Consider the following 25167-nt stretch of genomic DNA (forward strand, 5'->3'; position numbering starts at 1 on the left):
AATAAGTACTGGGCTTACAAAGAATAAGTGCCAGGGTCGATTTGCTCGACAAAAGGTGGTGCTCCAGCATGGCTGCAGTCAAATGACTGAAACAAGTAAAAGAGTATATGTGTGTGTGTGTGTGTGTGTGTGTGTGTGTGTGTGTGGAGGCGCAATGGCTCAGTGGTTAGGGCAGCGTACTCACAGTCGTAGGATCGCGGTTTCGATTTCCAGACCGGGCGTTGTGAGTGTTTATTGAGTGAAAACACCTAAAAAGCTCCACAAGGCTCCGGCAGGGGGTAGTGATCCCTGCCATACTCTTTCACCACTCTTTCTTCTGTTGGCCAGCGGGGTGGCATCATTCGAAGGCTAAAACAATGCGAATGCATTGTGACCAGCGATGGTCGGTCACGTGATCACGTGAGATATATATATATATATATATACACACAAATGCAGGTCAAATGTAAAAGATGGTCTCATAGTTTCTGACCACTGATGACAACATACTCTAGGCTTGACCCCACACAAACCTTATGGTAAGAAGCTTGCTTCCCAACCACATGGCTCTGGGTTCAGTCCCACTGTGTGATACCTTGGGCAAGCGTTTTTCTACAATAGCCTCTGGTCAACCAAAACCTGAGTGGATTTGGTCGACAGAAACTGAAAGAAGCCCATCATATATGTGTGTGTGTGTGTGTGTGTGTAAGTATATACCTATGTGTATCTTCGTGTGTATGTCCCCCACCACTGCTTGACACCCGATGTTGGTGTTTGCATCCCAGTAACTTAGAGGTTCAGCAAAAGGAGAACAATAAAATAAGTAAAAAATAAGTCATGGCCACAGTCTAATGACTGAAGCAAGTGAAAACTAAAAGATGTGTGTGTGTGTGTGTGAGTGGGTGTATACACACAAAACGAGCTTCTTTTCAGTTTCCATCTCTCAAACCCACCTTACCAGGGTTTCGTTAGTCTAGAGGTGTAGGAGAAGGCTGTTGCCCAAAACAGCATGCAGAGGAATTGAACCCCAAACCAGGAAGTTGGGAAGCAAACTTCTTAATTTCAAAGGTGCTAAATTATTATAAACCACAAGATGAATAATCCAGACCTGGAGCAGAGCTGTTCCGAAAGGTCCATGACTCTGATGGACCCAAACCATTTTACTCATGAAAACAGAGTGAAATATGTTATAGAAAATAGTGAAAAAGTGTTAAAGAATTTAGCCAACAGTAAAGTTGTTGTTGTTGTGGTCCCCAGGTCGGTCTTAGCTGAGCAAATCTTTCATCAAAGATGTTGATGTCCCAATCAGTCTTTGAGTAAGATTATAAAGTATTTAAGTTTTCATTCTCTGCCTTAGATATAGCTTGCTTCTCGTTTGAGAGAATAGGAAGTGATTTTAGGGAGATTCGGCTGTTATTGCTAGCAGATCAAGCAATCATAAGTGGCTTACTATTTGGTTGATTAATAGTAGAGTTGTTTCTCTTGTTTTTCCCACACCTGGTGTGTCCACCTGTCTGGAAACATGAGCCGTTTCATATGACCCCCTACATTACCAACTCCAGCAGCCTTCTATAATGGCTTTTTCCCCTGCTTCCTTCTCCAGCTGCACAGGAAAAGTTATGAGATAAAGATGCTGAAAAAGATGTTGTTGTTGTTGTTGTTGGTTGAGCGTGTTTGAGTAGATCTGTAGAATATTGGTAATTAGTGGGACGGCCGAGTACGATGAACAAATACATCTCTGTAGACATATTTTAGTCTTTATCAAATTAAGAAGCACTCTGTCTGGCCTCTCACATTCATTAGATTTGGACTCGGGCAAGGCTCAAGAGTTCACTCTGCTCTATGTTGTCTCCATTTACTCACCAGTGACTCTTTACTGGGTGTATTTTATTGTGAGACCAGCACAAAAAGGATTGCCTTGATTCTTGCAAAACTAAAATGGCTTCTCTTCTCTAGATTGTCTCCAATCATTCATGGCAAAGTGAGTGACATGGTGATTAAAAGACAGAGTGAATTAGAGAGACAGGGTGAGGCAGGAGTAATGGAAGAGAGACTGTGAAAGGCAGCTACGTGATGGTTGATGGTAAGGAGATTGAATAGGAAAACAGCATGAGCAGTGGAGATGAGAAATAGGAGGAGGAGATAAAGTGATGAAGAGGAAGGTAATGGAAGTGTGAGGGGGAGAGAGAGAGAGAGAAAATGATGGGGAGAGTAAATGACAGGAGTAATGTGTGAGAGAGAGAGAGAGAGAGAGAATGATAGATAGCAATAAAGGTTGGTGATGGTGAGAAAGACTGATGCCAATAAGAAGTGATGATGGGGGAGCAATGGGAGAGAGTGAGGGAAAATGATGGTTTAGCAGTAAAGAAAGGTGATGGTAAGAGAGGTTGAATGTGAATATATGTTGCCATTCCTAGTTACAGAGACAGCGTTCAACAAGAGAGGTGGGTAATGGGGGGGGGGGTAGAATAGAGATAGACTCATCCATCATTAATTAAAGTGTGGCTAAGAGATAGATGAAAGGTGGTAATGAAGAGAATGGAGGAGAGCAGTAGATGGAGACTTGCTTGTGTGTGTGTGTGTGCGTGTGTGTGTGTGTGTCTGTGTGTGTGTGTGTGTGTGTGTCTGTGTGTGTGTCTGTGTGTGTGTGTCTGTCTGTGTGTGTGTGTCTGTGTGTGTGTGTGTGTGTGTGTGTCTGTGTCTCTGTGTGTGTGTGTGTGCGTGCGTGTGTGTAAATCCTGTCACCATGTTCAAATGGGGTGGATTTTCTCCAATAGCAAATGTCACCATTTGTTTCAATCCTTTGCCATCTCTTTTGCCAAGTCCACCCTCTCCAGATCACCTTTTACCACTTTGTTCCACATCTTCTTTAAGTCTCCTTCTTCCACTTCAAATGCTCAAAACTTCTTCATACAAGGGTCATCTTCCAAACACACCACACCACATGCCCATATCGGTGCGGGTCTTCCCTCTTTCCCAACACCTGATTTCTCTTACGTTCACCTTTCTCTCAGCTCATTTCTGCTCTGTTGCTTCTGCCTGTTAACATTAAAACACCCCAACATGCTTGCTTCATTTCTATCAGACCGTCATGATTTCACTGCATGCAAAACACCCTCACTGTGAAAGGCAGCTACATGATGGTTGATGGTAAGGAGATTGCATACAACAATCTCAAATTGATCCAACACATATTCACATGATGACTAAGGTGAACTTAGACATTATATAGAAAATAGTGTTGTCATAGTTACAGTTAGGTGAACTAAGGTATTGAGTGTTGCATGATGTATGCTATTTATGACTTACAACACACAGCCCAACCCAGTGTAGCTACCATTTCTAGCTGAGATGAGGCTGGTAATGCATGAAAGGGAGAGAGGTTCAATTTCAGAAAGAGAGAAAAAGTAAGAATATCAATGACATACCTTCGGAATTCAAAACTGAGGTAGGCTTTAGGGAGCAGGAACTTGTCATCTTGTTTGAACCATAACCGTGACATTGTTGAATCCTGAAAGAGGGAGAGAAAGAGAGAGTGAAGGAAGAGGACAAGAGGAGGAGGAGAAAAAAAAATGAAGAGGAGAAGTGGAGGAGATAGATTTCTGTTAATTGTTAGTTGACAGGTGGAGGTTGTTTACCTTTACCAACAAGAAGATAAAACGTGTTATTTGGCCACACTAACAACAAGGTGTACAGGTATTGAATATTTTACTTCACGATTTTCCTCCTCACTATTTTAGCAAGAAATTTGTGATTTGCTGAAAGAAAGTCCAATGAATCCCCAAAAAAAACAAAACCGGTTGCCCAGAGCCGTCTTTCTTATATGACACTATTATGTCAAAATGTGAAAACAAAAAAAAAAATATATTCAATGACAAATAGTCTTCTTTTTTTTTTGTTGCCTTCACTACATAGGTTATTTCTAATTTGCTGAATCTCTGTTCATTAAATAAATAATTCAACATTAACTTTTGTACCATATTTGATGGATTATAAGGGGCAATTCCCCACCCCTCCATGATAAATGTCTCAAAAGAAAATCTCCCAGATTCCTCTTTGCAAAGTTGATTTAACAGCAAAACCATCTTTCTTAACTAAGCCCTGCTGAAAGTGACGTGCACCTAAGGAGCATCCAATGAGCCCTTGCATCTTTCTGTGCATTCCTTTTGCCATCATGTGCCAGTGGCACGTAAAAAGCACCCACTACACTCATGGAGTGGTTGGTGTTAGGAAGGGCATCCAGCTGTAGAAATACTACCAGATCAAGTTTGGAGCCTGGTGTAGCCGTCTGGTTCGCCAGCCCTCAGTCAAATCATCCAACCCATGCTAGCATGGAAAGCGGACGTTAATCAATGATGATGATCATCATATACAGTGCATGTATTCTCATCATTGGTTAAGTTAGTATTAACATATTTAATGCAGGGAACAGTAATTAATTAATTAATTAACCTTTAAAGCATTCAGATTACTTCTCCCTTGAACGTAATCCTTAATAATTCACATTGGTTTTCAATTAGTCATGCATTACCTTGTAGCTTTGAAATTTCAATGATGTAGTTGTTCATTTTTAGAATGACATTGTAGGTTAGGTGTGAGAGGCTGGATCTGACCAATTTGACCATAAAATAGGGAGAATGCGTGGGCTGGGTGCAGATGGTTTAAATGCTAAACGGTTAAATAAACAAACATATAAGCAAAAGCTTATCACTTCTGTCTTCTCACCATCTTGAAGTAAAAACTTAAGGGAACTGATCAGACCCGTATGTACCCCTCATGCTCAATTTGTGCTCTTCACAGGTCACTCAGTGGTACAAACATCCCTCATTTTCACTTTCACTATTTACCCACCTCTTTTTTCTCTTCTCTTACCCACAAGGGGCTACACACACACAAAGGACAAACAAGGACAGACACACAGATTAAGTCGATTACATCGATCCCAGGGTGTAACTGGTACTTAATTTATCGACCCCCGAAAGGATGAAAGGCAAAGTCAACCTCGGCGGAATTTGAACCCAGAACGTAGTATCAGACGAAATACGGCTACGCATTTCGCCCAGCGTGCTAACGTTTCTGCCAGCTCGCCGCCTTTTTATTTACCCACCTCTTGCTATCCCTCATCCACTCACCTTTGTCCACTTTTGTGCTGGAGTCATACAAAGATACACCCAATACACTTCTGTGAAGTGGTTAGGGTTAGGAAGGGCTTCCAACAGTAAAAACTGAGCCAAAAGTGAAACGTACGAGCAAAATGTGATTTTCCAACCTGTCTAGGAGTAGAAGTGACTTGTCCAACCCATGCCAGCATGGAAAGTGGACAAAAAGATAATGATGATGGTGTGTAATATTTATCTTAACACTTTCTCCAAGCAAGCATGGGAGATAACTTCAGGTAAGCTTTGGCTTTATTCTGAACTCATCAGTCAAATATATAATCTTCGCCTTATTTGCCAAAGGAATGATGAGAGAAAACCAATGTCTAAATGCACCAGAGTGTACAGAGGTTGGCGGAGGAAAATATAGAATTCTTTATAGAATTAATAGCTCACAGACGCTGCCACAATGAAAAGAGTTCAGTTAATATTAACACATTAAATATGTCCATACTAACTTAACTATTGCTTTTCATGAGGATGGTGCCCCTGAATTATTCTACCTGATAACTTCTTTATAATCATGTTATTATACAATAATTATCCTTTCTGTTAAAGGTACAGGGCTTGAGATTTTGAGGAAAGGGGTTAGCTGATTACACTGATCCCAGTGCTCAACTGGTACTTATTTCACTGCCCCATAAGGATAAAAGGCAAAGTTCTCCTTGGCAGAATTTGAACCCAGAACATAAACACAGACGAAATGCTGCCTATCATTTTGCCTGGCATGCTAACGATTCTGCCAGCTTACGGTCTGCTGCTAAACAATAACAAAAAGGGGGCTGAAAACGACCAAAGAATTACTGACCTTTATAATTTCTGGCAAAGGAGATGACTGAAAAACAAAAATAAAAGTTTAAAAACCAATAAAAAAAATTTCAAATAAAAAAAATCAAAATATAATCAAAATAGGCACAGGAGTGGCTGTGTGGTAAGTAGCTTGCTTACCAACCACATGGTTCCAGGTTCAGTCCCACTGTGTGGCATCTTGGGCAAGTGTCTTCTGCTATAGCCTCGGGCCGACCAAAGCCTTGTGAGTGGATTTGGTAGACGGAAACTGAAAGAAGCCTATCGTATATATGTATATATGTGTATATGTATGTGTGTGTATATGTTTGTGTGTCTGTGTTTGTCCCCCTAGCATTGCTTGACAACCGATGCTGGTGTGTTTAGGTCCCTGTCACTTAGCGGTTCGACAAAAGAGACCGATAGAATAAGCACTGGGCTTACAAAGAATAAGTCCCGGGGTCGATTTGCTCGACTAAAGGCAGTGCTCCAGCATGGCCGCAGTCAAATGACTGAAACTAGTAGAAGAGTAATAGTATACACTCAATACAGTGAATAAAAAGATACTCAGAGTATTGGTATGCTCGAATATTTAATATAACTGAGAGATACTTGTAAACCTCTTGTACTCATATACTGAGTACATCTACACATGATGGAGTGCTGCTATACTCTTGTACTTACCCCCTGCCCTGACTGGCTCCTGTGCTGGTGGCACGTAAAAAGCACCCACTACACTGTCGGACTGGTTGGCATTAGGAAGGGCATCCAGCTGCAGCAACCTTGCCAGATCAGACTGGAGCCTGTCACAGCCTCCTGGTTTTGCCAGTCCTCAGTCAAACCGACCAACCCATACCAGCATGGAAAACGGATGTTAAACGATGATGATGATTTACTCATGAAGCTGTAATATTCATATACTCAGGTGCAGGAGTGGCTGTGTGGTAAGTAGCTTGCTAACCAGCCACATGGTTCCGGGTTCAGTCCCACTGCGTGGCATCTTGGGCAAGTGTCTTCTACTATAGCCCCGGGCCGACCAAAGCCTTGTGAGTGGATTTGGTAGACGGAAACTGAAAGAAGCCTGTCGTATATATGTTATATATATATATATGTGTTTGTGTGTCTGTGTTTGTCCCCCTAGCATTGTTTGGCAACCGATGCTGGTGTGTTTACGTCCCCGTCACTTAGCGGTTCGGCAAAAGAGACCGATAGAATAAGTACTGCGCTTACAAAGAATAAGTCCTGGGGTCGATTTGCTCGATTAAAGGCGGTGCTCCAGTATGGCCGCAGTCAACTGACTGAAACAAGTAAAAGAGTAAAAGAGTAGAGAGAGTATATATAACAGAAAGATACTCACAGAGCAGTTATACTCTAAATATTTAACAGAGTTACTCTTTGGAGTGATACTCACAGAGCTGTTATGTTCATGTACACATCTTACAGGAGTGATCCTCATGTACTCCTGTACTCAATATAGCAGAAAACACTTTTAGATCCATTGTACTCATGCACTCAGTGCAACAAATAGATACTCATAGAGCGGTTAAACTCATGTACTCAATACTTCTTATTCATGTGCTCAATATATGGTCTCTCAAGCTGCTCCACTCAAGTACTCAGCCCGGCCCCACTCATCAGACTGAGAGTCACTCAAAGAGTTCCGTCTTATAAAAACAATGTCTTGAAAGCAACTTCATAAAAGACTTACATCTTTCTCTCTTTTAAAGATTTCAAAATTGGTTGGAATAAATTCATTAGGGATTGGAAGTTGAAGGTTTTCATGCGTTTCACAGTTTCTCCATGTCTGTAATGTAGAAAATGGTAAAAATTGATGCCAGACAAAGTTTAGAAATCACACTTAATGAGGGGACGAAAAAAAAAAAAGAACAAAAACGAACAATTTGTAGAGACTGTTTGTTTTGTTTATTCAGTGACCATGTGGTAAGAAGCTTGCTTCCCAACCAAATGGTTCCAGGTTCAGTCCCACTGCATGGCAACTTGGGCAGGTTTCTTCTGCTATAGTCTTGGGATGACCAAAACCTTGTCAGTGGATTTGGCAGAAGGAAAATGAAAGAAGCCCATCACCATCGTGTGTGCATGTGTGTGTGTGTTGTGTGTGTGTGTGTCTGTCCTCCACAACCACTTGACACCAGTTATTGATTTGCTTACATCCCTGTAACTTAGCGGTTCAGCAAAAGAAACTAATAGAATAAGTACCAGGCTTGATAAAAATAAAAGCACTGGGGTCAGTTGTGTTGACTGAAAATTCCTCAAGGTGGTGCTCCAGTATGGCCGCAGTCTAATGACTGAAACAAGATGAAAGATAAAAGGTCCTTGTGTGTGTGTTTAATTCACAACTAAATACTAACCTCCAAGACAGATTCTTCAATTTTTTCAACTTTATAGTCAGTGCCATAGTAATGTTCCTTCTGATCAGTTTTGCCATCAAATGATTTGGCAATGACAAAGATTCTTCAAAAAGAAACAGAGTTTGGAAATTAATGTCGGAAGAACGGCAGCAAAGAAAGAACGACAAAATCGGAACAGTAATAAAAAACATATTAAATAAAAAAAAAAGAAAGAATTCTTTGATGTTCTTTAAGAAGAACCGCCACCGCCATCACCACCACCTCCACTACCACCACCATCACCACCACCACCACCGTCACCACCACCACCACTGCCACCACTGCCACCACCACCACCACCAGTGCCACCACTAACACCACCACCACCACTGCCACCACCACCACTGACACCACCACCACCACCACCACTGACACCACCTCCGCTATCATCCCCCCACCCCATCACTTCTACAACCACCAATGCCGCTGTCACTGCCATCACCACCACCACCTGGTGGCAATGACCTGTAATAATTTTGAACCTTAAGTCATTTAGGGTTACCACTATTAGTTTAGTCAACTTCCAATATGTGTCTGGCTGTTTAATGTATGAACCAATGAACTGTGGATGGCAATGTCCACCTTGGTATAATTTGAAAGCAGAGTGCACAAGCACGAAACTCGATGCTTCCAGTCGCTTATTCGGGGCCACTCAGCTGTTTCTATCCTAACAACAATCCTTTATATCATAGGCAAAAGGCCTGAAATTCTGGGGGGAGGAGACTTGGCAATTACATCAACCCCAGTAATACTACTACTACTACTAATAATAATAATAATAATAATAATTAATTCTTTTATTGGCCACAAGGGCTGACAAAAATGAATTATAACAAAAAAAGGGACAAAACAGGACGAAAGGTTACAAAGGGTTTTGTAATAATAATAATAATAATAATTTCTGATTTAGGCACAATTTTGAGGTAGAGGGAACACAAGTCGATTACATTGACCCCTGTACTTGACTGGTACTTTATCAATCCCCAAAGGTGTGAAAAGCAAAAATGACCTCAACAGGATTTGAACTCAGAATGTGAAGAGTCAAAAGAAATACTGCAAAGCATTTTTATCAACGTTTTGCTGATTCTGTCAACTTGTCTATTTGTCGGGTGGAGGGTGTTAGTTGACTGAAACAACCCTAGTACATGACTGGTACTTTGTTGACTTCAAGATGGATGAAAAGCCAAATTAACCTCAGCAGAATTTGAACTGAGAACATTGAGAGTCGGAAGAAATGTTGTAAGGTATTTTGTCTGAATCGATTCTGAGCAAACTGCAGCCTGCAAAACTTTCTGAAGCAGACACTAAGGAAAGACAATTGCTTTGAGTTCTTCGGGTGGTGTGGCCCAGCTGACGAAGTGCCATGCCCCATGCGGCCTAAATCTTGCAAAAGAGCTGCCCATGCACTCAGACAATTGTTCCAATCCAAGGACGAGGTTGTAAACACTGAAAAGTTTACACTGAAGCTGCATAAAACTGAAGAGCAAATACTGGTATATATGTACTGTATTTAGGTCTGGTGATGTCCCAAAAGGAGGAGCATTACCTGGGGGCCAATCTAGGAACCCTACAGATCAAAGATTATGCTGACTAACAAGAATGAGCAAATAATCACAACTCACCTGACGGTCTCAGGAATAAGCAGAGCCAGAATCTCGTTTATCAAGTCTGGACGATACTCACGCCAGATATCCTCACCACACAAAACATCAGTCATTTCAAAAGTCTACGGGAAGAAATAACGGACAAAAGATTAAAGTATTATTAAAATACATTAGCCGTTTCATAGAAATAATTGACTAAAGATTAAAGTATTATTAAAGTATAAGAGATTATTAAAGATTAAAGTATTATGAAAATGTGCTTCACTTTGAGTGAAAGTGTGCACAGCTTACCTGGAGATTGTCTGTCAAATGTACCACGTAATTACGAGGATTTTCTTTGTCTTTAAAGCGGAATGTCATGTTGCTGAGACTCTGTAACACAAAAATAAACATTTTAAATTATAGATACGGATATCTACAAGTTATTCAATCTAGCATAGAACAAGGCAACCCTTGTGGGGCTGGTGCTATCAAATTCTGTAAATTCTGTAAAGCGCTTCGTATTAGGAAGGGCAACCAGCTGTAGAAATCATAGAGGAAATGGAACACGGGAGCAAGATGAGGTCCTCCAACCTTGCTGCAACTCTCAATAAAAAATGATGCAGTCTGTGATGACCCATCCAACCCATGCCAGCATGGAAAAGCAAACAAAGAAAAAAACATGATCATCACACACACACACACATACACAGGTGCTAAATACAAGTGCTGGGCAAGGCAGTGTGGTTCACTTACTAACTGCACTTTCAGGTTCAGTCCCACTGCATGGCATTTTGGGTGTCTTCTACTGTAGCTCTGGCCTGGCCAAAGTCTTGCAAATGGATTTTGGTAAACGGAATCTGAAAGAAGCCCATCATGTGATGTACGTATGTGTGTATGATAATTGTAAATGAGTGTCACCTTCATACAAGTAGTGTCCTTTGTTTCCAATTTCCCATGGAACATGTCTCGCCGTGAGGGAAAATAACCTTCCTTGTGAAAGGTAAGCGTTAGTGACAGGAAGGACATCCAGCCACTGAGAAGAGGCCTCAATGAATTCCGTCTGACCCATGCAAGCATAGAAAATTGGACGTTAAAATGATGACGATGACAGTAACACACACATATTTAATACAATATAGTAGCACACGGAGGTTTATATTCATTTTCCCTTGATTACATGATTAAATTTTCCTATTTCCATCCTATTAAAACAAGAAGGTGTCATGGAGACAAACTCAGACAGAGTTACATGCCTTGTCTGGAACCCCAAGAAGGCAACTCCACTTACTAGAAATAATAGTCAAGCACTATCAGACAGTCTTAAAAAATGCAGAACACGTTGGATGACTCAACCTACTCCTCATCATCACCATTCATTCTTGGTTTGGACAAATCTGACTCCGTCTCGGCCCTTGTCATGGTCCCTAATCATTTGGCACTCACAGCAGAGAATAAAGGGATTACTTTGTTATATCTGCATGCTTTTAAGACTGGGTCCCCTGCTGCCATCACCAAACCCCTTTACTCTACAAACTGGGGGCTTGTTACTTGAAATGTCTGCAAAGTTGTTGATATAAGACAGAAAGTGGTTAGGACAGACAGCAATTTGGGGTTAGCAGGGTCCCTATTCTTAAAATGAAAGTACAACAACCCTTATCAATGTGACCTTGAAAGCTGAAATGACCTGAAACCAACCTGAAATTCTTTAAATATCCACTCCTGGGGCCCTTCTTTGCGCAACATGTTCAGATACTGGAAGGTCAATGTGACGATGTCGTTGACATGATCTGAAAGACAAAGTAAGGGTGATCAAAATTCGAGCAAAGATCCAGAATAAAAGTCCCAGGTGCCTTAGGGTGATTTGTGTCAACAAAGATTATTTAAGCCTTTCACTGGAGAGAGGAAACTGTTTTTAGAAACTTTCTATGCCAAACAGTTTGGTTTGAAATATTTAGTGGATTCTTGTCTTCTTGAGGCATATTAAAGCTTATCAGAATTTACCAATTCTGTTTTGCAAATACAACACATTAGCATGGCTGCATCCCAACCACTGATACCAGTAAAATAATAATTGGTATAAAAGATGGGCTACAGCAAATATTCTGCTCAATACCAGAGATTTGTTTGTCAGTTGTTTGACCATAACCAGTTGAGTATGTCCCTTGGTGGCTGACAATATGGGTATCTTTGATCACGAGCAGACGTAGAGGGGGAGCATTATAGCCTTATGTTGAGAGGAATTCTTTGGGGTTTCAATAATTCACCTCTGGAAACATGGGTATCTCATTCATCATCGTTAACCAAACCTTATTCAGGGTCCTTTTGAGTGGGATGGGCTACTCAACCAGAAGAAAGTTCTAACTGGGCCCCACTTGCAAGGTCATGCGGTTTATCTTGATATGAGATCACCATGTCACGCACATATGGTTGTAATGCATGTACCTGGTGTACCCTTATCAGACGGGTAGTCATGATGGGTATATTGGGCTTTGTATATTTGTACCCCAGTGTTTCTTTGATGGCATGCGCTGCCCTCTCACTCAATAATAATAATAATAATAATAAATGCCATGATGCAGTACCAGGCAGTGGCTCTCACTGCTTCTGATCTTAATTGATTGGAAGTGTTATCATGTACATTGTTTTGTCTTGGTATAAAATATTCTGCTCAATACCACAGATTTGCTAGTCAGTTGCTTGACCGTAACAAGTTAAGCATGTCCCTTGGTGGCTGACGATATGTACAAATCTGATCACGAGCAGAAGTAGTGGGGGAGCATCATAGACATGTGTTGAAAGGAATTCTTGGAGGTTTAGATAATTCACCTTTGGAAAGATGGGTGTTTCGTTCAACATCCTTAAACAACCCTTATTCAGGGACCTTTTGAGCAGGATGAGCCACTCAGTCTCAAGACCGTTCTAATGGCGCCTTACCAGCAAGGTCATGTACTGTTTATCTTGATATGAGATCACCATGTCATACACATATGGTAGTGATGCATGTGCTTAGTGTACCCTTATCAGACGGGTAGTCATGATGGGTATACTGGGCTTCGTATATTTGGACCCCAGTATCAATCACTTTGATGGTTTGTGTTGCTCTCTCACTCAATAATAACGGCAGAGCAGGCTCCAAAACAACTGCTCTATTGGGGACAGGTAGGATTTTGAGATTGGCGCTTGGGTGTTGAGTTTCCTCCACCATAAGTTAACATCCAAGTACCAAAGCTTATAATTTGCAGAATGAGACTGTGAGACCTCTCACAACAGGCCACTATCCACTCTCACAAAATTAATCAGAGCAAAGAAGACCGAGGACTCTGCAAAGTAAAGATAATTAATTCATCATCTTTAAGGGTGGGGCTCATTTCTTCCACAATGGGTGGCACAACTTTGGGACATGCAGACAGCACATCATCGTCCACCTGCAATGACCCGTTCTTCTTCTTTCTTTCTTTTCTTTTCATCCTGACTTCGGGAGAGTGGAGCTCTTCCGCTTTGTCCGGAGTCTCTCCTCCACCTCCCGAAGCCTTAGGGTCCTTCGGCGAGCAACCATTGTTGTCCGCCTTCTCAACCACATCCACCTCTCCCTTTGACCGGGTAGGGTTAGGGTTAGGGTAACAACAACAAGAACAACAGTTTTTGACTTAGGTACGTAGCCAGCAATTTTAAATGGGGAGGAGGGGGAAAAGTCAAGTACCCCTAGTACTTCACTGGTACTTAATTTTATTAAGCTTGAAAGGACGAAAGCAAAGTTGACATTGGTGGGATTTGAACTTAGAATGTAATGGGCCGGAACAAATAATTCAAGTTATTTTTGAATTAATAATGATTAGAATCACCATCATCTTCATCATCATCGTTTAACGTCCGCTTTCCATGCTAGCATGGGTTGGACGATTTTGACTGAGGACTGGCAAACCAGATGGCTGCACCAGGCTCCTATCTTGATCTGGCAGAGTTTTTACAGCTGGACGCCCTTCCTAACGCCAACCACTCCGAGAGTGTAGTGGGTGCTTTTTACATGCCACCGGCACGGGGCCCAGTCAGGCAGTACTGGCAACGACCTCGCTCGAATCTTTTTACACATGCCACCGGCACAGGTGCCAGTAAGGCGACGCTTTTAACGATCACGCTCGAATGGTGCCCTTTTATGTGCCACCGGCATGGAAGAATTATGTTTCTACACACCCATATAGCTTGGATGGGGTAATGGCTTTCATCCATTGTTTTTAACCAATAATTCTGACTTTGGAACATGTTAATCTGATAAAGAAGACGACGATGATGTCTGGGGAGAAATGAAACGTCAATTTGGGCCGATGGATAAACGAGGGCAAATTAAGTGACGGGGGGGAGGGAAGAGTGATGTGAGGGAGTAGAAGGAAGAGTGTATGGGAGCAGTTTCACGCTGTTAAACCATTCAACTGCGAATATAAAAAAATAAGCATAAAGAGTTTTCATTCTTTTTGTAATCGAACGAGAAGAAGCAGAGTTATGTACCCTGCCTAAGGGAGACAACTTTCGTAGAGTGGAAAGCTTCGAATAGATGATCACGTGGCGAGAAGTCGTCGTGTACCAATTTATCTTCATCTCCAATGTACCTGTCGGTGGTGATGGCCATGGGGGTAATAGTGACGATGACTATGATATTCTACCCGAGTCCCGTGTGAGAAGGCTTACGATCAATGGTATAGCCTGCCACACGGCGGCGAGCTGGCAGAAACGTTAGCATGCCGGGCGAAATGCGTAGCCGTATTTTGTCTGCCGTTACGTTCTGAGTTCAAATTCCGCCGAGGTCGACTTTGCCTTTCATCCTTTCGGGGTCGATTAAATAAGTACCAGTTACGCACTGGGCTCGATGTAATCGACTTAATCCGTTTGTCTGTCCTTGTTTGTCCTCTCTGTGTTTAGCCCCTTGTGGGTAGTAAAAGAAATAGGTATATCTTGCCACAAACTTATTTTTATGGTTGTAGGATGTGGTCTGACAGATTCAGCTGCTATTTCTAACATGTCGAACACTCTTGGAGAGGCTTCCCTTATTGGTTTCCGGTGAACACAATAAAAGTGGCGACAATGATAGTGATGGTGATAAGATGAGGGTCATAACGATGCTAATGATGGTGGTGGTGATGAGAGTGATGATGATGATGCTAGAGAAGGTGGCGTTAGTCACATTACGAAAGAGATAGAGAGAAGTGAAACGAAGAAGGTCAGGCCCAAGGGTTGGAACTTACCCATTCCATCTTCTGTTAAATCTACTGCAAGAGTGAAGAACATAAAGCCGTGGACCCTTGATTTGATGTAGACATAAAGGGTGTTCACCCAACCTGGAAAAGGAACAACAACAAAGAAACAATAAATACAAAAACAACTTTAAAACTCCCCCAAAATACTTGATACACGGGAATGGGTGCCTGGTTAAGAAGCTCACTTTCCAACCATGCATGGCGCTTTGGGCAAATATCTTCTACTATGGCCCTGGGGCAACCAATGCCTTGGGAGAGGATTTGACAGAAAAAATTGTGTAGAAGGCCTACTGAGCGTGTGTGTATATATCCCTCTCTCTCTTTCGGAGACGCACTGAGCAGCTATACGCACACATACACACACGGCAGTAACTCCTGCCTACCGAATTCAATCACAAGGCTTCGGTTGGCTTGGGGCTATAAGTGGAAGACACCTACCCAAAGTGCCACGCAGTGGGACTGAACCCGAAACCATGTAGCTAGGAAGCAAGCTCCCTAACCACACAGCCATGCCCGTGCCTACACACACACACACACACATATATATATATATATATATATATATATATAGGTAAACAGTAAAAATAATTACAGACATGGACAAGAACATGAAACACCAAAGAGACGACACAAGAACCACAGGACGGGACATTCGAAGCCCTCAGTCATCAGTCAAGAACCAGATCATCTTAGCATTTCGGCTGATTAATCTTGAGATTGCTCCGATTTGGCAGCCCGCCAAGGGAAATCTAAGCCAAGCGCATTAGATCCCCTGGAAGAAAGCTTCGAATGTATACAACACGAGGACGGAAAACGAACGAAGTACACGAACAAAAATACAGAATACGTGACACCAATAAGAATACAAAAACGTAAAAACAATAACGGTAAAAATAAAAAACAAGTGTGTGTGCAGGTGCATGTGTGTGCCTTTGCCCTCATTGCCACTTGACGATGGTGTTGGTTTGTTTACATCTCCATAACTTAAGGGTTCGGCAAAAAAGAATGGTAGAATAAGTACCAGACTAAAACTCAAAGCGTTCTGGGTTTGGTTTCTTTGGACTAAGACTCTGCATGTCGGTTCTTGTCAAACCATCCAACCCATGCCAGCATGGAAAAAGAGACGTTAAATGATGAGGGTGAGGAGGGTGCAAAGTTACCTTTAGCTTTCAGTTCAGCGTGGAGACTGTTGCGTCCTTCATGTCCAAGTAAATGTGCCAAATAAAATCCCGGCTGAAAAATCAAAGATTCTCCGTTAGTTTTCCTGGAGTCACAAGTTAAAGTCAGTTAAGAGACAACAAAAAAAACTGACTCAAAATAAAATTCTAGGAAAAAAAGGTAAGGATTAAAACGAAGGAATATTCCAAACTCGCAAAATAATTCTTAGAGTTCGGAATATTTAAAATTCTTCAAATATCGGATATAATCAATAGAAATGAAGAAATGGAATCCTCAGTTGGTGTTTTTATGAAATCATCATCATCATCGTTTAGCGTCCGCTTTCCATGCTAGCATGGGTTGGACGGTTTAACTGGGGTCTGGGAAGCCAGAAGGCTGCACCAGGCCCAGTCTGATCTGGCAATGTTTCTACGGCTGGATGCCCTTCCTAACGCCAACCACTCCGTGAGTGTAGTGGGTGGTTTTTACGTGCCACCGGCACAGGTGCCAGACAAGGCTGGCAAACGGCCACGATCGGATGGTGCTTTTTAGGTGCCACCGGCACGGGGCCAGGCAAGGCTGGCAACGGCCACGAACGGATGGTGCTTTTTATGTGCCACCAGCACGAGGCAAGTCGGGTCGGCACTGGCAACGGCCACGTTCGGATGGTTCTCTTACGTGCCACCGGCACTGGTATCACAACTGCAATTTCCATTGATGTTGATCGATTTCGATTCCAATTCTCACTTGCCTCAACAGGTCTTCACAAGTAGAGTTTTGTGTCCCAAGAAGGAAAGGTATGCATAAGTGGACTGGCTACGTCCCAGGTAGAGGCCACGGGTTATGGTCTCACTTGTCCTGCAGGGTCTTCATAATCTTCATAATCTGCCTGTTTTCATAATCCGTTTGTCTGTCCTTGTTTGTCCAGTCTGTGTGTAGCCCCTTATAGGCAGTAAAGAAATAAGAAGGTACCCAGTGCATTAGGAAGGGCATCCAGCTGTAGAAAACGTCTAGACAAACTTATACTTCACTTTTTACTTGTTTCAGTCATTTGACAGCGGCCATGCTGGAGCACCGCCTTTAATCGAGCAACTCAACCCCGGGACTTATTCTTTTGTAAGCCCAGTACTTATTCTATCGGTCTCTTTTGCCGAACCGCTAAGTAACAGGGACATAAACACACCAGCATCGGTTGTCAAGCAATGCTAGGGAGACAAACACACACACGCATATATATACAAATATACGACAGGCTTCTTTCAGTTTCCGTCTACCAAATCCACTCACAAGGCTTTGGTTGGCCCGGGGCTAGAGCAGAAAACACTTGCCCAAGATGCCACGCAGTGGGACTGAACCCGGAACCATGTGGTTGGTTAGCAAGCTACTTACCACACAGCCACTCCTGCGCCTATAAGGGAGTAAAATATAAGATGCTGTTTAAGTTTTGGTTTTTCATATATGGATTAGTGAAAAGAGGGAGCTGCATACATGGCCCATTTTAGGGATCACCAAGACTGGTAGCAGGAAGTGATCCTTGGACTAGAGAGCTACCCTGAATACTACCACCAAAGTAGATTCTGCTAATGGGGCCAAGGACCAGGAGGTGGTGCTAATCCTTCCATCACCATATTTCAGTAGAAACATGCTGTCTTCGTTTCAATTATTAAACTGATGTTTGGAACATAAATTGGTAGAAAAGTTTTAATTCCAGTCACTTTAAGCAGGAAGTTGGTATCACAGAACCAGCAGTGGTCATAGATGGATTAGCAGCAAAAGGGTTAAACCAGAAAAGAGGTTTAGCTTAACCCTTTCGTTACCAAACTGCCCAAAGCCACCCGAAAAAAATTTTGGTTAATGTGACCAAACCGCCCAAAGCCGCCCGTATTTACCTATTCATATTTAAATGAGAATATCAGAGCAAATCTCTTTAGTACATTTGTGAAAACACGTGATTATACTTCGTAAACAGTTCATCTACAGTTTTGTACAACGATCGACGTGTAATTTTAATTCCTGAATTTTGGGAGATTTTTTCTACGTTTTTTTGGGCATCAATTTTCTTCAACTTTGAAAATAGAAAGGAGTTTCATGTTATCAAGCATTGATTCCGAATTGGAAAATTTGTGAAGCAAATACTGGGTACTGTTGTGGATTTAGTTTTTATACAGGGAAACTAATGTTAGTCAGCATGGCTTAGGGTATGATGTGGTCTGGAAGTTATCACTTCCAAACCATAACCAGGGCCGTATATTATTTTTTGACCGATTTCTTTAGTTCGGTCAAACTTGCGGTGGATTCCAGTATTTCACTTTATTCCACCTTTATGGTACACCTGTTGTGCATTAAATCCATGATTTTCCCAAGACTATTTTAGGAAACGGAATTGAGAATCAAAAGCAAGTTGTAGAACATGATTGGAAACCAAACTAAATTTCTGAAGAAATGGTGTTTTACTTACATTGGATTTATAGTAAGCTTGGATATCAGGAATTGGCCAAACAATGGCTAAATTTCTGAGGTCTTTTACAGGCACGGTAATAACTCTGGTCTGAAAGACAAAAAAGGAAAATGAAGGAGATGAAGATCAAGATTAGACTTGAAATTAACAAATACTTAATTACCATTTTGGTATTATTATTTCATTTAAACAATGTCAGAACTAAGATATTTTATTTATCATCTCATAACAGACAGAACACTACAAACCCATCATGACGCTTAATTCTATGTGCGTGCGTGTATACATACAAACATATATATACAGGTTTGGTAATACAACAGGAAAAATAGAATTCAAAACAGCTGCAAAGATGTAAACTTTATTCACTCTTTCTCTGCCCACCCCTGATGAAGGATTGAATCCAAAATGTTGGATATTCCACTCCTCACAGCAAGTTGACTGTACCCCTTTCACTTATATCATCATCATCATTTAACGTCCGTTTTCCATACTAGCATGGGTTGGACGGTTTGACCGGGGTCTGGGAAGCCAGGAGGCTGCACCAGGCTCCAGTCTGATCTGGCAGTGTTTCTAAAGCTGGATGCCCTTCCTAATGCCAACCACTCCGTGAGTGTAGTGGGTGCTTTTTATGTGCCAGGGGAGGCTGGCAACTGCCACAATCGGTTGGTATATATATATGTTAGAATATATATATATATATATATATATATATACACACACACACATATATATTCTCTTTTACTTGTTTTAGTCATTTGACTGCGGCCATGCTGGAGCACCGCCTTTAATCGAGCAAACTCGACCCCGGGACTTATTCTTTTGTAAGTCCAGTACTTATTCTATCAGTCTCTTTTGCCAAACCGCTAAGTAACGGGGACATAAACACACCAGCATCGGTTGTCAAGCAATGCTAGGGGGACAAACACAGACACACAATCACACACACACACACACATATATACGACAGGCTTCTTTCAGTTTCCGTCTACCAAATCTACTCACAAGGCTTTTGTTGGCCCGAGGCTATAGTAGAAGACACTTGCCCAATGTGCCACGCAGTGGGACTGAACCCGGAACCTTTAAATTGGCAGCAGTTCGAAATTGATGCAAGAGCCAAGAGTTTTGAGCATTGCCCAAACTTCTGCTGATTATATCACACACACAACATAAAGGAATAGGGATTTAGAATGCAGGCAGGTGGTATCTTGCACATGAACGCAACATCAAAGGCCATTCGGACACTCACTCAGCAGAAACATGTGTTGGATTGGCATCTAATAGGAACAGAACAAGACAAATACTCTTCCTATGTAATTCACCATTCCTGTTTAGGATATTGTTTTTTTTTTTTCATGCTCACCTGTCCCCAAATGCAATATTTCACCTACCTTCACTTGTTCACAGCCACATGGGTGCTCATTCCAAACAGGAATCTCGACATTTTTATTGACAACTTTATCAAACAATGGCAGAACCATTGCAGTCAGTTCATCAAGAGATTCTGAAAGCAACCAAAGAAAAAAAAATCATTCAATAAAGAATGGTCTGAGAAAAACAACAGCACTGACAGAATTTAACCCTTTAGTGTTCGCATTATTCTGCCAAAATTAATCCATTTTTATCCACATTGTTTTGAACTAATCATGCATTATCTTGTAGCTATGAGATTTTGACGAAGTAGCTGTTAATTTTTAAAACGATATTGTAGGGCTGGTGTGAGAGACCAGATCTGGCCAGTTTGAACATAAAACAGGCAGAATACATCTGGCCGGATATGGCTGGTTTAAATACTAAAGGGTTAAAGTCGTTGTGAATCTTTTAATATTTCTGTTTGTTTTTTGGTTTTTTTTAGGGTATGACCCTTCTTTGAATTTCAAGCCCTCGAACCAAAGAACTGGCTGAACTACTTGCCACTAATATAGATTCCACACTGGAGTAAGTTTATTGAAATTTGGTAAATGGTCTCTTTTTTTATATTGGAATCAATGTTGGCACTTTGTGAAAACCTTATCAATGATGGGACTCAGGCAAAGTGAAGAATTTGAATACAAAAAGCAAAGGGCTGAAACAAATATTGCGAAGTATCTCATCTGGCTCTCTAACAATCCCATCAAGCCACTGCTCTTCGACTGGTACCCTGATGTTTACTAACCATTTAAAGGAACAAGAGCAAAGCTGACCTCAGCAGAGTATGAACGCAGAACTTCTAATCACAAACTACAAACCATTCTCTCTGGTGCTTTATCGATTCTGCTAATTCATTGTTAGTTAGTTAGTTAGTTAATTTTTGGCTCAAAAAGCAAAAAGCAAGGCCATGTAGGGGGACATGGAGTTATGTACAGGGTGGTATTCATGTAAAGAGTTCAGGCCACTTGTGGTCAAGGGAGACTTTGAACCGAGCAGTCGTCGGCATCTTCACCATCTCGTCCGGCAGCTTATTCCACAGATCCGCAACCCGGACAGAGAAAGCCCCTCTCCTTCAATTGAGATGAAATCGTCACAGATAGAGCTTTTCGGACTGACCCCGCAGCCGACACTCTGGAGCAGGAGTTTGGCTGAAGAAATAGCAGAATCTACACTTACCTTTACCCAACACAGCCAAGGTCATAATATTACTGGAATAATATTTCTCATGGAAACGTAAAAGTTCGTCTCGGGTATCGACACCTCTGTCTTTGGGTTTTGTCTCCAATGTATCTTTGTTGCCTGAAATGAAAATAGTTTCTTTTATCAAATTTCAACATTCAATCATTCTTCAAGTTTTTTACTGGTTTCTGTAGATCGAATCAACACCAGAAGTTATTTCAATCTGGAGAAAATATATTATCGACCAAACAAGACAAAAGGAGAAAGTAACAGGAGCTAAGGGGAGACAATTCAGGTGGATCAATATACAATGTGGGTGTTGTTGTTCTCTTTCGTAACCAACCCGGCTGAAACCGGTTCTGGCTCTGTAGTACAAGTGTCTTGTTTTCATAAGTTTTGAATTAAAATCTTCCACCAAACCTTAGTCACAATTTATGTTCCTAACATTAGCTTAATGATAACTAAGTTATTTTACTAAATTCTTTGTTAAATTTAAAATAATTGAAAGAAACACAGAGCATCTCAAAATAAATACAGTAACGAAAGGGTTAACCCCAGGATAGCTATGACTGAGCAAAGAGCCTCCAACCTTGACCATTTTTGCTTCCAGACCGTGTATTTAGGCCTGCATTATCCAATATATTCTACAGAATGTGTTTTGAGAAGGATTTGGTTGCTCTTTCATGTAAACCATGCCAAACCAAACATTCCATATCAACATATTTTAGTCCTAAATATTTATTTTAATATTTATATTTATTTATTTATTATTTTTTTTTTATATAACTATCAAAAAGGTATTAAAAAGTTTAATATAATATAATAAGTGGTTTTACTTATTATATTATATTAAACGTTTTAATACCTTTTTGATAGTTATATAAAAAAAATAATAAATAAATATAAATTAAAAAATTAAAAGTTTAAAAATTTATAAATCTAAAATTTAAAAAATATCAAAAAATATAAAAATTTATAAATATAAAATATAAATTAAAAATTTTAAATTTAAATAACTTAATTTTAAATTTTTTATATATTTTGTATATTATATTAATTATATTTATTTTTATGTTTTTCACTGCTTGATTTGCCTAACAGTGGTTTTATCTGTAATTTATTTAATTTATATATATATATATATATATATATATATAAAAATTGAGATAGGGGTTGTAAAAACAACCCTCCATGGGATAGGGTATATATGTAGACTGATTTTATTACATAATCTCCGAAGAGGCCTTATGATATTTTTGTAAATGTCTCATTTATATCTATATATTGACCAACCATAAAGGGCTAATATTGGTAAAATGAGACATACCTATCTACATGGCCGAAACAGCTGTAAGATGTAATCTATACTTATATTTATATTTACTTATATTTATATTCTCTTTTATATATATTCTACTTATTATACAAAATTACTCTTTTATGTACACTTTTTTATGTACATTCCTTTATGTACACTGTTTTGTTCTGCTTTTATATTTAACCCTACAGTCTCTTATGTAGTGGTTTAATAAAGTATGTGATTGAGTATTATCTGGTAATTGATATTTGATTTAGATGTATTTCTCCATTTTCTTATCTTGTATATATATATATATATATATATATATATATAATATCCTGGAAACAGCTGTAAGATCTTCTCTTTATAAATGTTCTGCAAACTATTCACTGTCTTGGATTTATAATCTCATTCTGTTCATTTTTATACATATGCATGCTAATACACAACCCACGTTGGACTCTTCATTCATATCATTATTGAACCTGGAGCTTAAATGTAGTCTGTCCATAGCACTTAGCATTACTTGACACCTTTGGGGTTTCTTCACACCAATACCTCTCATACCATATATATATATATATATATATATATATAAAATTAATTGTTATCGCCATATTAATATGGCATTCTTATAGATATAAGAATAATCGCTGCCGCTGGTCAGCTCCATGAGGCCACCGCCATCAAGATAGCTATTCATACACGATCTGTATCCATTATAACCTTCGAACAAGGGAGGTCAGCTGCTTCACACTGCCAGTCCGACAGCTACAGACGCGTTTTGGGGTATTGCCCCTTGTCAATGTAGCGCAGTCAGACCCACAGGTGTCGCCACTGACGTCTGTTCAACTTAGTAATTTTAATATTTCTATTATTATATATATATATATATATATATATATATATATATATAACGGGAAGCTTTATGAAAATAAACAAAAGATGAAGGCAGTGGAATACAAACAAACAATTGTATTAGTATGGCGCTCAGGAATATAAATAAAACAAGTCTTTTACGTTTCGAGCCTACGCTCTTCAACAGAAAGATACACAGAAAAGAAACACAGAAAGAAGGAGAGAAAAAAAATGCGTGCAGAGGCTAGCGAATCAACATGGCGATCTGATTTCGGCCAGAAGTCAAAGATCAAACGTGAGATGCAAGAGCGAAATTAGGGGAGATAATAGGGTTAAGTGACCTCGCCCCAACATAAGAGTGTGTGTGTGTATGAGAGTATTAGTGCGTATGAGGTCTGGACGTGTGTATGTATATATGATGTGATGTGTAAAGTCGTATGGTGTAGTGTAGAGAGAGGAGATGAGGGGAGAGGGGAAGAGGGGGGTAAGGGGGAGAGAGGGAGAGATAAGGGGGAGATGAGATGAGGGGTGAGGGTGAGGGGGGGAAGGAAGGAGAGAAGAGGAGAGGAGAGAAGGGGGAGAAGGAAGGAGAGGAGAAGAGGAGGGGAGAGGAGGAGGGAGGATAGAAGGAGAGGGGGAGAGAGAGAGAGAAGGGGAGTGAGGGAGCAGAGAGAAAGTGGGAAGGGGAAGAGGGAAAAGGGAAGAGGAGTAGGGGTGAAAGGATGAAGGACTGAAGAGAAGTAGGGGTCGGGGTGGAGGTTAGATGAGGAGGGGGGAGAGGGGGGTTAGATGAAGAGGGGGGGGGAGAGTTGAGACCAAATGGCGTAAAAGAGCGACGAGAGAAGATTAATTCCTGTTCACGGCGCAAATGGGAATCCGGATGGCCTCTGTGCAAGGACAAACCGAACACAGACAGGTGTTGCAAGGAGTGACTGGTGGAGCGGAAATGGCGTGAGACCGGTGTGTCGTTGGCAAGGCGGATGTCACGGAGGTTTTCCGCGAACTGGTCAGCCAAGCGGCGTCCCGTTTGTCCGATGTACAGGGAATGGTAGAGAGAGCAAGAGACGCAATAGATAATATTGCTGGAGATGCAGGTGAAGGAGTTGATGATGCGATAGGGTCGATGATGGGTGCCAGTGAGGAGGGTGGTGTTGGAGAGGTAAGGGCAAGTGCGGCAACGTGGGCGGGAGCAGGGGAACGAGCCAGGTTGGGAGGTAGGGTCAGGGAAGGAGTTATGGACCAAAAGGTCTCGTAGGTTATGGGCTCGTTTGAAAGAGGGGAGGGGTCGGTTAGGGAAGAGGTGTGAAGTGGACGGGTCGGACTGGAGATACCAGAAAGCTCGAAGAATGGTGCGTTGGAGAGGTAGGGTCGTGAGGGGAAAAGGGAGGCGGGAGACTACAGGGTGGGTTCGGGGAGAGAGAGCAGATGCACGGTCTACGGAACGTGCTCTGGCAAGGGCGGTGTGGATAGAGGTGAGGGGGGTATCCACGTAGGATGAAGTGGTGAGCCATACGTTGAGACTGAGTCTCAAAGTCATGGTCGTCACTACAGAGCCTACGTAGACAAGGAATTGGGAAATAGGGGATGGAAAGCTTGGTGTGTTCTGGGTGGGAGGAAGAGAAGTTTAGGTATGAGTGTGA

General features: G+C 41.2%; 1 protein-coding gene across 1 annotated transcript in view; it reads right to left on the reverse strand.

The window, feature by feature from the left end:
* LOC115219912 (insulin-degrading enzyme) overlaps positions 1–25167 on the reverse strand; it is a 75715-nt gene that overhangs the window by 24366 nt on the left and 26182 nt on the right. Inside the window, exons 7-18 of the mRNA XM_036509432.1 lie at positions 21367–21489; positions 20172–20284; positions 18781–18870; positions 16325–16397; positions 15153–15245; positions 11611–11702; positions 10225–10305; positions 9952–10055; positions 8291–8393; positions 7630–7725; positions 5944–5970; positions 3408–3490 (exon numbers count right to left, since the gene is read on the reverse strand). Of these exons, the coding sequence (XP_036365325.1) occupies positions 3408–3490; positions 5944–5970; positions 7630–7725; positions 8291–8393; positions 9952–10055; positions 10225–10305; positions 11611–11702; positions 15153–15245; positions 16325–16397; positions 18781–18870; positions 20172–20284; positions 21367–21489 (1078 nt within the window). The remainder of the gene's footprint in view (positions 1–3407; positions 3491–5943; positions 5971–7629; positions 7726–8290; positions 8394–9951; positions 10056–10224; positions 10306–11610; positions 11703–15152; positions 15246–16324; positions 16398–18780; positions 18871–20171; positions 20285–21366; positions 21490–25167) is intronic.

Source organism: Octopus sinensis, linkage group LG15 (genome assembly GCF_006345805.1).
Source record: "Octopus sinensis linkage group LG15, ASM634580v1, whole genome shotgun sequence".
In the NCBI taxonomy this organism is placed as follows: Eukaryota; Metazoa; Mollusca; class Cephalopoda; order Octopoda; family Octopodidae; genus Octopus; species Octopus sinensis.